The sequence below is a fragment of the Scophthalmus maximus genome, chromosome 12, assembly GCF_022379125.1.
Source record: "Scophthalmus maximus strain ysfricsl-2021 chromosome 12, ASM2237912v1, whole genome shotgun sequence".
NCBI lineage: Eukaryota > Metazoa > Chordata > Actinopteri > Pleuronectiformes > Scophthalmidae > Scophthalmus > Scophthalmus maximus.
Genome location: NC_061526.1, coordinates 5709174 through 5724284, shown reverse-complemented (window position 1 = coordinate 5724284; position 15111 = coordinate 5709174). Strand labels below are relative to the sequence as shown.

The 15111-nt window shown below is 45.0% G+C and overlaps 1 protein-coding gene across 2 annotated transcripts in view; it reads left to right on the top strand.

The window, feature by feature from the left end:
* Positions 1-15111, top strand: part of stim2b (stromal interaction molecule 2b) — a 34432-nt gene that overhangs the window by 5552 nt on the left and 13769 nt on the right. For both annotated transcript variants that reach the window (XM_035618496.2, XM_047336138.1), the window contains exon 2: positions 11609-11739. In XM_035618496.2, the coding sequence (XP_035474389.2) occupies positions 11609-11739 (131 nt within the window). The remainder of the gene's footprint in view (positions 1-11608; positions 11740-15111) is intronic.

Genomic DNA, 15111 nt, shown 5'->3' with positions numbered 1-15111 from the left:
TCTGACGAGAACTGTTCTGTAATCATGAATTTGTGACTTCAGTCGTCAAACCAACCACTTGCATCTATAAGAGAAGGGAACTAAATACATTTAGAATTAAAATGACCATTTGAAAATGTTAATTTGATTGCTTAAAGCCGCACTATTGGATATTTTTTTGTATAAACAAATGATCTAATAGTTGTGTGTTATGAAAGAGATTGCTTGTTAGGACGTCAAGAGGCTCTGTCGCTGTAGCATCTTTCAACTCATTGTTTTTAGTTTGACTGCAACATCTAATGTTTTCACTGCGCTGCTAAATCCGCTCTACGCCATCTGTTCGGCACCCAACAGCACATAGAGAGAGTTAGCGACTAGCTGGTGGACCTAGTTATTTCCCATCTGGAGCAGGTGGAGACCAAAACAGAACAAAAAGGCGAGTGAGTTTTAGACCGGGCCAGAAACGCAGCCCACACTGTGTGATTGATTTGGTAGTTTTGCTTTGCTAAAATATCTGCTGCCTTTATGTGGCGATATTGTGTCTTTTTTGTTTTTAAAGCTTGTTGCGCTTGTGTGGTAAAAAAAATTATAGCAGATTTGAAGCTGCAATATTTTTTATTGTACCAATGGATCAAGAATCTGAGTATAATGTGGAAGCCGTCACTCGTGGTAACAAACCCACAGAGAATCACCGCCTGACTCTATAAAGTGTTCTAGCATCTTTTTTAGTTCTGTGTAGGGCTTATTAATCTGTCTAATATTTTCTCGATTCGCTATTTGGTCCATAAAATGGCGATCGTGTTTCCCAAAACTCCAAGATGAGGCTTTCTTTTGTCCCCACACCAAAGATATTTAGTTTACTGTCCTTGAGTTGCGAGGAAACAGAACATATTCACAGTTAAGAAGCTGAAATCAGAGAATTAAGACTTTGTCTTTCATAAAAAGTTTTTATGAAAGTTTATTCTTTTATAAAATACGGTCATAATATAGCTTCCATGCAAAAATCCCTCTGTCAAGGGTCCAGTTATACATCATAATAACTTCAAATGAAAAGCGGCTGTTGCGTCGCCGCACTGACGCCGCTCAGTCGCCCAGTCGGCTTCCCCAAAAGTGGACAGCTGCCGCCCATCTCATGCAGGGGCTTTAGGACGGTGATCCGACCTAATGAGGCCCGTCACCAAACAGACTGACCCCACCAGTGTATTTATAAAAAGCCAAGCGGGTGAAATGTTCCACGTACATTTTCCATCATAGTCCCTGTTGCGGTTGCCGCTAACCCGGCGCTGACATTGACTCCATCAGAGGTTCAGATTGTTCCTTATTATTTTTACTGAGACGTGTCATCGTCGTACCCTCGGCCTGGCCCGCCGGGGCCATGATGGGGCTTTATGTAATGGTTTTACTCCGCTGCCCCCTCAGTCGCCGGCCAGGCCAGAGAACACCGGAGCACTGAGGCAATCCATGAACCGCAACTTTGTGACAGTGAAGTTCTTGAATCTGAATATTAAATCTTGAATCACACTGATTCGCTGGCATGTCGGCATCGCTAAGCCCACGTTGAGGAACTTTTGTTCTTTTCCGCTCTCGGTTCGAGAGCGGTTTCCCTCGGAATGAGTCTTACTCAATATTAATGCTTTTCCCACGAGAGAAGTCGCACCGTTTCCCCTTAAACTCTGCACTGAAACAAATCCTTGTTTGACGTTCTCGACTCTCTCGACACACAGCAGACAACACTGTAAGCTGATTCATTCATGCGGAAAGCGTCTGAGCAAGAGATGTAGGTCACTGTACTCAGCTGTACAGTGTTTCCTGCTGCGCGTGGCCTACAGTAGCCCCCACCAGGCCCACGGGTGGGCTGGGGGTGGGGGCATTGTTGTCCCGCTCCGCCACACGTTAAGGTGTTGACCCCCCCCCCCCCCAGCTGGCAGCGCACAGGCTGCTGGCGTTGTGAGCCATTCGTGACACATAAGCCGCACTACATGCCTATAGGGAGAAATTACACAAAATGATACCGTTACATATATATGCAAACACATGTTTAGAACGGGAGGTCAAGGATTTTATCATCTTTTTTCCCACTTTTTTGTGTCTGTTCTCAGCTACAGACATAGTGCTCAATTGTTAATTGGTAAAAAATGAATTATCAACTATTTCCTCTATTGACAATCAAAAATTCATTGTGAGAACCTGCTGCGTTTGTCTGCTTGGCACTTTGATTAAAGATTAAACATGTTTCGTCCTGTTGCTTAGATAAGTCGAGCAATTTGAAGACATCACCTTTGGTGATGAATTGATTAATAGCGGAAATTCCTGTTTGTTAATCCCCAAAACATAAAAAAGAGAGAGAGAGAGAGAGAGAGAGAGAGAGAGAGAGAGAAATCCCCTTTTTCAATTTAACAGGCTTTCAGGATGAAAGGTTGAAAGGGGTCACAGCTTAGTCCTTTTATGAGGGTGGGATCGTGCTGTGATAATACTCGTCACCTTAACACAGGAAGAAGCCAACGCCATGCCCTTCATAGCAGCCTAAAATTGTCGCCATGGCTTTCTCCTACTGCCTGTCATTGCCTGCCAAATCAAACGTATCTACTGAGGCGTCAAGTTCCCTCGGTGCTGCGAGGGAAAATGTTAAATTTCATTTGTTGTGGGATTAGAGAGGAGATTTAAAATCTCAACAATGTATTTCTCCCCGTTGGAAGTCGGATCCGTTGCCAGTTAAAATAGTGTTTGACTGCGTCCACAGGAGAAAAGTGGAGAGATTTCCCATCCCAATGCAAACGGGAGATGTTGCTTCTACAGGCGATTCTCTGTCGAGATGTAGGCAAAAAAATCGAACTGGATCTATTGAGAGGGGGTTTAAAGTTAGATATTGGACGCAAGGCGCGGCCCCCTCCAATTTCAGGGACTTTCCCTGGGCATGGGGCACGTGATGTGGTGGCCCCTGGCGAGAGAGGGGGGCCAAGGAGCGGTGTGGATTTCTCCGGTATGCCGCCCCCTCTCGAGTCCGCCTCCGCCCACGTTCGCGCTCCGACCTGCGTGAGCGTTACAAACTCATTTAAAAGTAATTCACAACTAATCTGAGCGGACGCCGAGAATAACCGGGAGACTCGGCGGCAAATGTAATAAACGAAGTGGGCGAGTGGAGCAGTGCAGCGGTTCCCCCTCTGAAACTCCTCCTTGTGAGACTCGAGTCACTGATATCTTTGTGTTGACAACGCAGTTGAATCCCCCCCCCACTGTGAGACTGTGGTGCGCTGACCCGATAATCAGGTGGTAAACAGGTGGCCTCTCAGGAGCCACTTGGCCTTGACATGTCCAGAATGGACCCAGTTTTGTGTTTCACATCAGAGGGCCTGATAACAGAGTGACTGTTTTCATGTCCTTTCTCCTCCCGCCTCCACAGAAGCAATCGGGTCAAAGGTCTTTGATTTGAGGGTGTAGTCCTTCTGTCGGCGCATGATTTCTTACCTCTGCCAATTGCGGTTATGTTGTCATTGTTTGTTTGTCTCTCAGCAGTATTACTGTAAAACTACAGAACCCATTTCTATGAAATCTTGTGGTGAGGCGTAGGCCTGTCCCGACAACTACTCTTGTAGCACGATAGATTGTCCCCGAAAGGATTGCGATAAACAACATTATCGTCCATTTTTTAATACTGAATCATGTGAGACTTGTGTTGCTGCTCAGAGAAAAGTCATCCAACACTTAAGAAAAATACATATTATCTTGCCATTTTATCGACCAAACCAGCGATTTATGAATCATACGACGAGAACATCTGAGAGAGGACATCTCAAGAAATGTTACATTTCCTAAAAATGCGTTCGACCTTTGTGAAAAAAATGATTTCAAATGATTGCGTTTATTTGCCTTGTGCTATTCTTTGCTTTCATATCGACGTCCATGTTCAGTAGCACCGTGTTAAATACATATCAGAATCCTGTCCAGCAGGAAATTATGAGACGGGACGCTGGCAGAGAGTCAAAACCGCTGTCAGCCGTCCGAAAACAAAGCCAGGCATCCCCATGCTGAAATTTGAATAAAGTGATAGTGTCCAGGACCTTGACTTTAATCTTTTTAGTGCCACTCTTCAAAACAAAACTATAAAGGTGTACTGAGCAGACAGGCTTTAAAGTTTGAGGCCATGCAAGGGGCTGAACTGTGGATTTTGGACAGTCCAGATATTTACAGTATTGCACATAATCCTCAACGATGCTCTGCGAATGGAATATCCAAGAGGATGTGAACATTAGTTCTAATAGATCTTGTGCTGACCAAGAGCAGTGTGAGGGATTTAGTTACTTCAACTGCTCTGCACCTGCCTGTTTCAAAGGTGCACATATTTTCCCTTTCAAGGTTGTAACGCCACTAGAGAGATGTGCCTGGAATAATGATCCTTAACATTTGAAAGATAGAAATGTGACTGTACGCATATTAAACAACCCAAACACACAATTGTTAAATTAAGCCACGCCAGGTTTTTCATTAAAAATCCCAATTGTAGGTCATTTTTTAGAAGCAAAAATTATTTTTTTCAAAATTTAAAAGAAAAAAAATGCTCAAATTGACTCAAGTATAAATTGACCCAATTCAATCAACTTTTTCTCTCTTTTTTTTTTTGCATGTGTGTGACTTCTATTGCTAATGATACTAATGAAAGTATTCAGTAGTGACTTAATGTTTAAATGAAGCATTTGGTTTCTTACAGGATTCAAGTTACTATGGCTGGTTTCTGTTGTCTATACTTTTTTTTATTTTCATATCCAATTTGCAACAAAGGTATAACAATGATATCATTTACCCAAAGAGCTCAGATGTACAGTGGGAAAGTCTTAACCCTCTGCTTTCCTTCCCTGAGGCCATGTCACATGCAGGAACACTTAATCCCAGTCGGAGCTGCCCAATCTTCTGTACGCCCTTGCGCATCAATGGATTAAAATTATTTATTTTGTCTCGTAAACCACCGCTGTTCAAAATGTTCACTGGTTGGGCAAGTTCATCCGATCCCATTGCGACATGTGGCCACAAAGCACATTGTCTTCTCCCTGGTGCGATTCAACGTTCGGTTAACTTTTAAAGCCTGGGATGTGTGATCTGTTTCTCAGTCCAGCCATTTGATCTCCCAGTCTCGCCGTCTATAGACATAATATCCATTAACCTTATATCCAGAGGAGCGTGTCGGAGGCCAGGCCAGCTAATTAAACCAGTGCTCGGCCTCTTCTTCATTCTCTGCTCTCTCTCTCTCTCTCTCTCTCTCTCTCTCCGCTTTTCTTCCTCGGGGCCGGCCGCGTACATCACCACATCCCGTGTTCGGGGTTATTGAAACATTCCTGCGAACGGCCCGGGCGCAAGGAGCGTCTCCTTTTCTGGAAGTTTTTAGATCAGACTTGGTGGGCCTCCACACGTTTTGCTCCGCTTGCCCCCGTGTATTTGCCCTTTGAGAAAAGAGAATTATTATTATTGCGTTCCATATTTTATCTGCTCGACTATTGCAGCAGAACTCTTGTAAATGAACCAAAAGCTTTGTTTACATTCAGCATTTGTGGGAACTTCTCGCTCCTCGAAAAACCATTGGTTCATAAAGCAAAAGCTCAAGAGTCGCACGATGAAAATTCTCTTTGGTTTGCGTCCTTCACTGCCGGAGCTGATCCAGCTCCGCTTGTATAGTTTGCACAATCATATTTTTCTAATGGCTTATTGCTTCCAGCATATTGCGACAAAGGTAATCCAGTTCAGGATCAGGTTTTTGTCGAGGCATGTTGACGTCTGGACCCATGTGACTTAGTGTGTGTTTGCGTTTGCGCTCGTGTCTCTACAGGACTTTGTCTCCGTGTTGTTGACATGAATCATGCTCATAGACACAACAAGTAGTAAAAAAAATTAAAAATTAAAAATAAGTTTTGGCTAATCTGGATAATTGTGCAACTGTGTGTGTTCTTTTATGTTTGCTTTCCGATGATTTGTCATTCTTCTGCCAGGGCACCCTGTGGAGTAAAAATCTCACCTGTCAGCATCGCAGCGGCTCCAGTATCCAGATATGTCAAAGGCCCGGCAAATGAGTGATGCTTTTATTTTTGCGAGCGGGCATCGAGACAGAAACCACTTTTTTTGGGGGATAAAAAAATTGAACAGGTCTCCAATTCTTTCCCTCCTGTAGGCCAACTTCAATTGCAACTCGTTTGACACAGTTTTCCCGTGTCACTCTTATCGTGTAAGAAAATCAGACTGGTCGTTTTTTAAAAAAAAATGTATACAAGCTTGTGACTTTGTCTATTTTAACAGCTTGTGCAAACACTTTCTATATCTTGTTTCTTCCTCTTCAAACTCTCTGTCTCTCTGACTCTCTCTCTCTCTCTGCACAGGCCCGTGGCATTTGTAGGTGGCTAATGATATTTGTGTCTTATTAATGGCTGCTGATGAGCTGAAATGGTAGACTCTCCAGAAGCTTTATTTACTCGCCTTTAATACTGACCCGTCAGCGTGACTTATGACACTGCCACATGGGCACTGGTTGCAGGGGGCGCGTCTGCTCCACACCGACGTCGCATTCCTCCCTCGCTCTTCCCTTTTTACACGATTTTGGGGCATATGATCAGCATTTTGTAGTGCAGAGCAATTGGAATTGTCTTTATTTTATAGTCCACAGACGCAAACCGCGCAAGCGTCAGACAGCCTAACCCTGACCCTGGAGCTACGGTTGTCGACAGTAACTCGTGGCTGCTCGATGAAACGATTTCTAAGAACATACTTAACATCCCATTTATCATCCACTTGGTAGATGCATACATTGTGAGCGTGTGAAAGCTGATGAGGGTTTGGCGCGGTGCCAGTGGATGTAATGAACTGCTGACACCCGCTGTGTTGATACACCGGTATGGAGAAAGATGTACTGGCCGGAGAGCCGAGTGACATTCAAGCGAGCGCTCTCCTGAACTGGCGACTGTTGTTGCATCAGCGCAGCAGGATTCGTGTAGCAAATAAGAAGTCTTGGGCGCGTGCGGCGCTGAAGTGCCCGTGAGCAAGGCGAAGGAGACCCTCAGCGGCTTTGGGGAAGATGACTGTCATGGATGAGTCCGACATTTGCCTGGGAATCACAAACTTTAACCAGGGGCAAAGAATTGTTGTACAGCCTTGATCTGGCATCCTGCGTGACAAAATCAGTGGAGTTCTTGGCGTCGCTCCACTAATTCTTGTCAAAGTGAAACAAATGGCCTTTTTTAATACACCCAGTTTTGTAGTCTCACAATTGCATCGTGGGACTGTTGGCAGAAAGTCTCGTAGACCCCATGGACGCATCGGATGAAAGGCTGTTCAAGAAAAGTCTTCTTCGCAAGTGCTTGAAGGTTTTAGCAACTTATCACTCGGAGATGTGTCTGATGTTGGTTTTTATATATTTTTCCTGGAATCGTGTAAAAGTTTTTTCTGTCTTCGTCCAAGGCAGTTAGTGTTCCACCCCAGAGATGAATACTGTTTGACTGCCATGTCTTCTGCTTTGTCTGTGACAGAGATGATATCTGTGAAATCCGAGCCACCTCTAGCAGTTAGCGAGGTAAGAAGAGGCCGCTTTAGTCTCCTTGGCTCCCCAGAGTCGCATGTCAAACCCATCACATCCTGCTATCTTAATATCCACGTCGACTCTTCCCCCCCCCCCCCCCCCCCCCCCCCCCCCCCCCCCCCCACCCCCAGAGCCCGGATACTGTTACACTGAATGTGTCTACTTCATCCCAGTTGGGGTGGGAGGATAAGGCTCAGCCTCCTCCTCCTCCCCCCCTCAGGTAGAGCGCTTTACAATTTACCTCATCATTTGTCTGAGAATCTCTTTCCTTTTCAAATTGACCAAGAATCAAACAGATTTTGGTCCGTGTGAATCGAGATATACAATTGATTCAGGGCGTCGGTAGCGATACCCAGACCCACTGTCTCTCGCACTTTGTGAAGATGTCGTTTCTATAGCAATGCCCAGACTTTAGTGGAGTCGGGCCTGCCGTGTCTGCTCCACTGCAGAAACATGATGTCTGGATGTCACAGGGGACCTGGTTGAAGGAAGTCCCGAAAAAGTCACAGCAAACACATCAGACGCCAAGCTGCTTCTCCCGTCACCCACTTAATGGCCTTTAAAAATAAAGTAAAGACAGAAGCAAGTTAATGACATGCATATAATGTGCAAAAAAAAATAATATTTTGAAGTGCAGGAATCCACTTTAAAGGAAGCAGCTGACAGCGGTAAGCTTTTGTTGCCCGATGCCTTTGAACCGAACCTGCCGCGCTGCGTGACAGCCCGCATGCATCTGTGAGGTTGTAGCAAAGTGAATTACTGTACCACCGCTTCCCTGCTGGTGTCTTCCCGCTGCGACGGTGTACTTAACATCTGCATGTGTGTGTGTTTTGAGCAAGGGGGGACCTCTGCCATTGTTGAGCTTTTACATCCTGACAACTGGAAGCCTGACGGGCTAAATATAACCCAGTGCTTTCCAATTTTGTCATCTTTTGGGACCGCTTCTCCCGGCTGTTTTGATTTTTGCGCGCGTCCCCCCGGAACGCTGGGGGTCACCGGCGGCCACTTCCCGTCACATGGTTCCTCACTGTAGTCCTCGCAGCTGTCCCTTCAACGTACTCAGATGCACTCAAAAGATAGGACGCCTGGGAAAGGAAAGGCTTTTTGCTGTCATATTTCTGAATTGCACAGCAGGTGGGCCATCCCAAATACTGTCAGCAAGTGACAGCGGATTTTTATTGATTTTTTTGGTTTCGTTTTATCTCTGAATTACCTTTTTTTTCTCCATGAGCTTCAGAAGTCGGTTCGTGAAGGGGTTCTGCGCACATGTAGAACAGAATTAGGCCACTAGTATAGAAAGAACTGACAATTAGAAGAAAAGAAACTCAACATCATTGAGAGTTGTTTGCGGAAGTTTAGTGGTAAGGTATCACTTCTGCAAAACGGAGAATAAAAGTTAAAGTGGGTCACACAATCTGACGTGTGTGTGTGTGTGTGTGTGCGGGTGCGTGTGCGTGTGTGTGTGTGATTAAAACACGAGTAAAGTGTCCCAGTTTTCTGCCTGTTTAAATAACCAAGCAGACAAATGGATCTTCCTCCCCATGCAAACAGCAGGCTATGTAAACTTCCCTGGCGAGCTAAGCAAATGTATTATGTAACCTTTCTGACCAGGAGGCAGGCGGACTCTGCTGAAATGGGACTAATCTGAATGAGCCTTCTTATGTTATTAATACTTCCTGTTTGTTAATAGATGCACGTTTCCGTTGATCTTTATCTTGGAGCAGTGAGGCTGAAAACTGGATTGTTGGCTCATTATATTTTGGCTTAGATATATTTATCCTATTTCTGCACTGCACAATGTTTAGAGGAATATGGGGGTGTATACAGGAAGGTTTGGGAGTGGTCAAGGAGGCCAGTTTCTCCATTGGTGCACGCTCATGTTGTCATAATAATAACTAGTTTGTGAATTTCTAATCGCAGCAGCTTTGCCGAAACAGTCAAATACTCAGTTCGCTGTCGCCACGGCATCACGTTAACAGGTGGCGTTCTCACAGCCACCGTGGTCACAGTCTCTCCGACCGACTGTATCTGCTTACACAAATAATCAATTCCGGGGCGTTCAGTGATCGCGAAGCTCTGTCCGGTCAAAGCCCTTTGTCGATGCTGGTTTTCTTCAATTGACACGTACATCCTCCCCAGTGTCCTCGCATCCAAACTTAGCCAAGGCACATGTCCAATCAAATGGCTCCTCCTGTAGCTGCTTCTTCTTCTGTGGGTTGCCAAGTGGCAACTCAATAACTAACGTGTTGAGTCTCGTTTCAGTGAACGGATCCTCCATCAAAACCCCTAAGAAAAATACATGCCCATAGATATGCTTTAAAGAAATGAAAAATTATATATATATATAATTTCTTGAATCTCTTGCTTCTACGTTTGCTTTAGTTATTTTCAAATTTTTTGTCTGCAATTTTGGAAAGAAGTTAATGGGAGTGCCCTTTTCAAATAAGAACTGAAATTCCTAAAGCACTGAAGGGTATAGTAGCAAATTAAGCAAATACATGTATTTATTTTCTTGCCGATAGTTAGATGAGAAGATTGATACCACTCTCATATCTGTCCGTGCAGAATGGTGCTGGAGCCAGCAGCCGCTTACTCGAGAAGAAAGTGTGTATATCCCGATGTGTCAGACATTTGACCTTTTCCTTTAATGACATGAAATTATTTGTTTAATTTCCATTTTTTATTCATGTATTTTTGACCTGTCAGAAAAGATGTGGTGTTTTATTTTGCGTAGGGGGAAAAACATCAAGTGGAGTACGTGTAGTTGCATATTATGCACACAAAAGCCATATTTTTAGTGAACAATTTTCTAGTCCTGTTCTGAGATTTTTTTAACCATCACTTGTTCTCGTACTTGTATTTTTTTTCTTGTGTCACACGTGTTTGGGTGCATGTTGTTGTGTGTATGTGTATGAGTTACTGTTTCTGCGGTTGTCCAAGTGTGTGTGTGTCTGTGTGTGTGTGTGTGTGTGTGTGTGTGTGTGTGTGTGTGTGTGTGTGTGTGTGTGTGTGTGTGTGTGTGTGTGTGTGTGTGTGTGTGTGTGTGTGTGTGTGTGTGTGTGTGTGTGTGTGTGTGTGTGTGTGTGTGTGTGTGTGTGTGTGTGTCTGAGTGTGTGTTGTGGCTCCGCTGAGACAGTTTGGCAACTGGCCATCTCAAACCGTCCATCGTTTGGAAGGCTGGAATTAATGGGTTCACTTCCCCGGTGGGACGGGAGGGGAGCCGCACAAACACAAGGGGGGAGGGAGGGTGCCTGGGGTACGCTGCTGGGATTACAAATAAGCAGGAGCACTGAGTGGACTATGCGCTGCTGACGAATGATTTGAATATACACTTCGTAGGCTTTTGATCGCTTCATCATTAGTTAATCAGTCTATAGTTTTAAATTTCAGGTTCTGCTACAGGCATCTGTTTGTTTTTTTCTCAGATGGCAATTGAAGGCCATGTGCTTAAATGTAAGGCCAATTTAAGCACATCAGTTTCAAAACTCAACTTGTCCGTCTTCCAAGTCACACAAGGATATGGATGGAGTGCATTACACTGAAAGCCTGGAGGGCAGGTGTGGCCTCTGAGGGTGGGTGGAACACTGTTAGCACATGGGAGCAAAAATTTGTCTATAACTTTCCTTCTAGGGAAGTAAATATTTGCTTCCACCTCATCCACACACAAGAGAACATATAGGCGTTATAGTGTTGCGACAAAAAGTGACACGAAAGCGGCTAATTGGTTAGCTCTTGAACAGAGATGGGACCAAGTCAAGACGGACAAGTGAAGTCAGAATGCACTTGAATTGAATTTACTTTACTTTTTGAATGATTTCAATGTTGTTGTGTTTTTTTTAAATGAATCGTTTTTCACTCCTTTTCACTTGTTCATTTCTGTCATGTTAGCAGATTGTTCGTGGCTCCCTAACATACTTTTGAATCTTTGGGCTTGTTGTCAGGTATCAGGTTTTGTCGCGTCTCAGTGCTCAGGACAAAGTGAAGTCACAAGTCACTGACGTTAACGTGCAGGTCAAGTGTCTCCCCCTTCTCGTGGCCCTTCATCTCTGACCGGAATTTCTGCGTTCTCCCCCACAGACCCCTGTCTCACAGTGATGCCGCCATGCATGGGCGAGGCCGACCGCTTCAGTCTGGAGGCGCTGCGGCACATCCACAAACAGCTGGACGACGACAACGACGGCGGGATTGAGGTCAACGAGAGTCTGGAGGTGAGCCCCGTTGACGCGCATTTATGATCTGGGCGTGTTGAGATTAATTGTCAGGTTCCGCGGGGGTTCCAGGGGACACGTGCCACAGCATGTGACTTTTAAACAGCGCCTAAGCCAACCTTTGGGTTTAAGTGGTGGTTTCAGGACGTCCTGAAGGTCTCCCACAGGAAATGTGAGGTGGTAGACATTGCCTGCTCTCAAGGGGTCACAAGTGAAAAGGTTGGGAACCACAGAGGTAAAGGATAAAAAACTCTTCCCCATAGGACCGACCTTTAGGCCTCTTTGGTGTACAAAGAGTGTATCTGGCTCTTTATCTTTTAAAACCAGGTGCAAAACCTGAATGACTTTGTGAAAATGTTCGTGTTATTTGTTGCAAAGGCTGGAGTTCCCGTATTGGGACCATTTGACCACTGTCACGGGCTTGTTCATGTTGCCGTCTCTGCAAATGTTCAATATTTCTTATATTTAGCTAGATTAGTTAACCAAACCTATGAACGCTTCGGGTGTTGACACAGGAACACAAAGCTGTCATCCCTGGAAGTGGAGTTAATATTTAGTTAACAGTGCAAACTGTGACTAACAGCTTGCACTGTAGCTGCATGGGGGCTAGAGGAAGTAGCTAATATTTAATATTAGTCATCAGAGTAGAGGGCCAAATTTCATTTAATCAGAAGCGCAAACAAATATTATTATTCAAGGTTTAATGTGAATATTTGGATTTCGGTTTCTAGGAATGGATACACACAAAAAACCTACACTTGAGCTTTTGTTTCTTTAAAGTCACTTTTTCTTTTTACTATATTCGTGGGGTCCAATATCCAGGAGCCCACTATACTTATGCAAAATGCTGGACCCCACAAGTTTAAATGGCCATTTGATGGCTAAGACCTGGTTTTGGTGTCAGCATTAGGTTTGGGTTGGGGGCATTCAGCTGTGATGGTTTGGGTAAGGGAGGAGGGAATACACCGTGCATGACGGGTCCCCACAAATAAAAAAAAAAAGACACGTATTGGTGTGTGTGTGTCGGTGTGTGTCCCAGTGGGTGGGGGGGTCTGGTGAGAGAAGGGACCGGTTTTTCTGTGAGTGACTAGCGGGCTCGGGCTGACATCTGAGAGCACTCTGACCTGCCTTGCCCTGTGCGTCTCTTGATAATCAACAACCTCTTACGTTCAAAAGAAACCACTCGGGACCCTGGTCACATTTTCTGTGTGTGTGTGTGTGTGTGTGTGTGTGTGTGTGTGTGTGTGTGTGTGTGTGTGTGTGTGTGTGTGTGTGTGTGTGTGTGTGTGTGTGTGTGTGTGTGTGTGTGTGTGTGTGTGTGTGTGTGTGTGTGTGTGTGTGTGTGTGTGTGTGTGTGTGTGTGTGTGTGTGTGTGTGTTTGTTTGTTGGCAGAAGTCATTTTTAACTGAAGTGCTGGTGTTAGAAACAGTTATACTCTGCAACCTTGCGGTAGAGCCTCAGCAAAGGGCTGGACCCTGTACCTAAAGGTCCCAGAGGGCTGCAGTGTTAGAACTTACCCCTGGCCCACATGAAGGAGATGTGTGTGTGTGTGTCTGTGCACTGATGCTTGCATGTTCTGTGTTAGACGGAGCCTCCCACCGACCACTTTTGTCTTTATAAGGCGAAACTACTTGCATCTGTGTCTTTTCAGCAGAAAACCTGAATTGTTTTTGGCCGTGGCTCATTACTGAGGATTTCCAAAGTCTCTTCTCCGGGCTCCCATTGGCAGGCAGAGCCGGGTTTCATAACATGACGGATGCTTCTTTCACCAAATTAGTGGCTGCCTATCAGTTAGCTCTATCGGTAGGCGGACAATGTCGTGCGACCAAGAGGTGGGGGGGGCCACTGAAACAAGTGGACTTTCACAGTCAGGTTGACTGAAATCAAGTGGGAAGGCCGAATTCACCCTCACTCTTGTAGACCTTAAAACACAAAGCAACTGTGCAGCCATTTTAAAAAAAGGTTCCTCCCTAATACAACTTTGAATCAAATTTAACAGAAAAACTCTTCTCCCGGGGCGGTGGCGAGTTGAAAGGAGTGACACAGTTGTGGGGAATGAAGGGTCCAGGAGAGGGCGAGGTGTCGCGTGGGGTCGGGCTACACGTTAGGCTTCATCTGGCCTTTGGGGGCCGCGATCGTCATCACCCGCTCACCCCCTTTGCCACTCGGCTGAAACCTTACACCGGGCTAACAGAAATCCCCCGTGGCACATTCCCGCTGTTGCTCCCCTAGTTCTTCTCGCCCTAACTAAAATTTAAGAGGATGACAAAGACGAGCGGTGTGGTCATATTTGCGATGATAGAGCTGAGGTCAGGATATCCAGTTTTTCATGACACGCATTTCAGAGATTCTTCCGCTGGTGCTAAGGATGGAACGAGGCCTTGCCGTCGCAGCAGCGCGGGAGATTTACGGCGACAGTGGCTCTCGGCGAATGCGTAGCTGTTTGAGTCGTAGGGCACGTTGAGTGATGAAGGAAATTATTTATGACGATATTACACGGAATATAAAGGCTGATTGGATGGAGGATGAAAATGACTGTAAACTCTCTTTTGTTTGTTTTTTGGAAGGCATTCCTGTTGAAGATGGTTTAGGCGGTTATGTAACCATTGGAATCTAGCGTCGGCTAGTGTGCGATGTGTTGTGATGAAAGGTCCCCAGACCATGGACATTTCTTTGTAGGCGATCTCCTTTTTATTCTGACAGAAAGACGTAAAGTAAATAACAAACTCCTCCGGGCAGTTGTGTTCACAAGTCGAGCCCCGACACAACTATGTCAGCATACAACACAGTTGCTTTAAGCCAGGGGTTAAACTTATGAACGTAATAACAGAGAGACTAAAATACAGAAATTTCGACCTCTCCCATGGACTGCAGCAGTAAAAGGCGAGCCGTAAAGGTGTGAGACATTCCTTCCTTCAGGAGGGGGCCCTGAAAAGTGACCATAATATTTGAGTATAGATTTTATGGAATTGCTAGAGCTGCAAACCTAGTTTTTATACAAAAAAAGGCAAAATTCTCAGATTTTCGCTTCTCAAATGTGAATATTTTCTTTCTTTGCTACAAAAGCAACATCATCCTTTTCTTAAATATAAATATTTGCTCTTTTATTTATGATAGTACATGTTTGTGACCGCTGTCTCATAAGCATGCGATGTGACTGTCACGACTTATGCTCTGGGAAGCTGAAAATAATTCACGGGTTCCCCGAGTATATAAACGGCAGACGAAGGGATAATAATAAATGATGTGACGATCGGTTTGTGGCCATAAAGGTTGTGGTTCTTATTTAAGCACCGGATACTGTGGGCGCTTTAGCATATTATCTGCTGCTGGATTCTAAAACCTCCAGACGGTAAATGAATGGCATTTCAA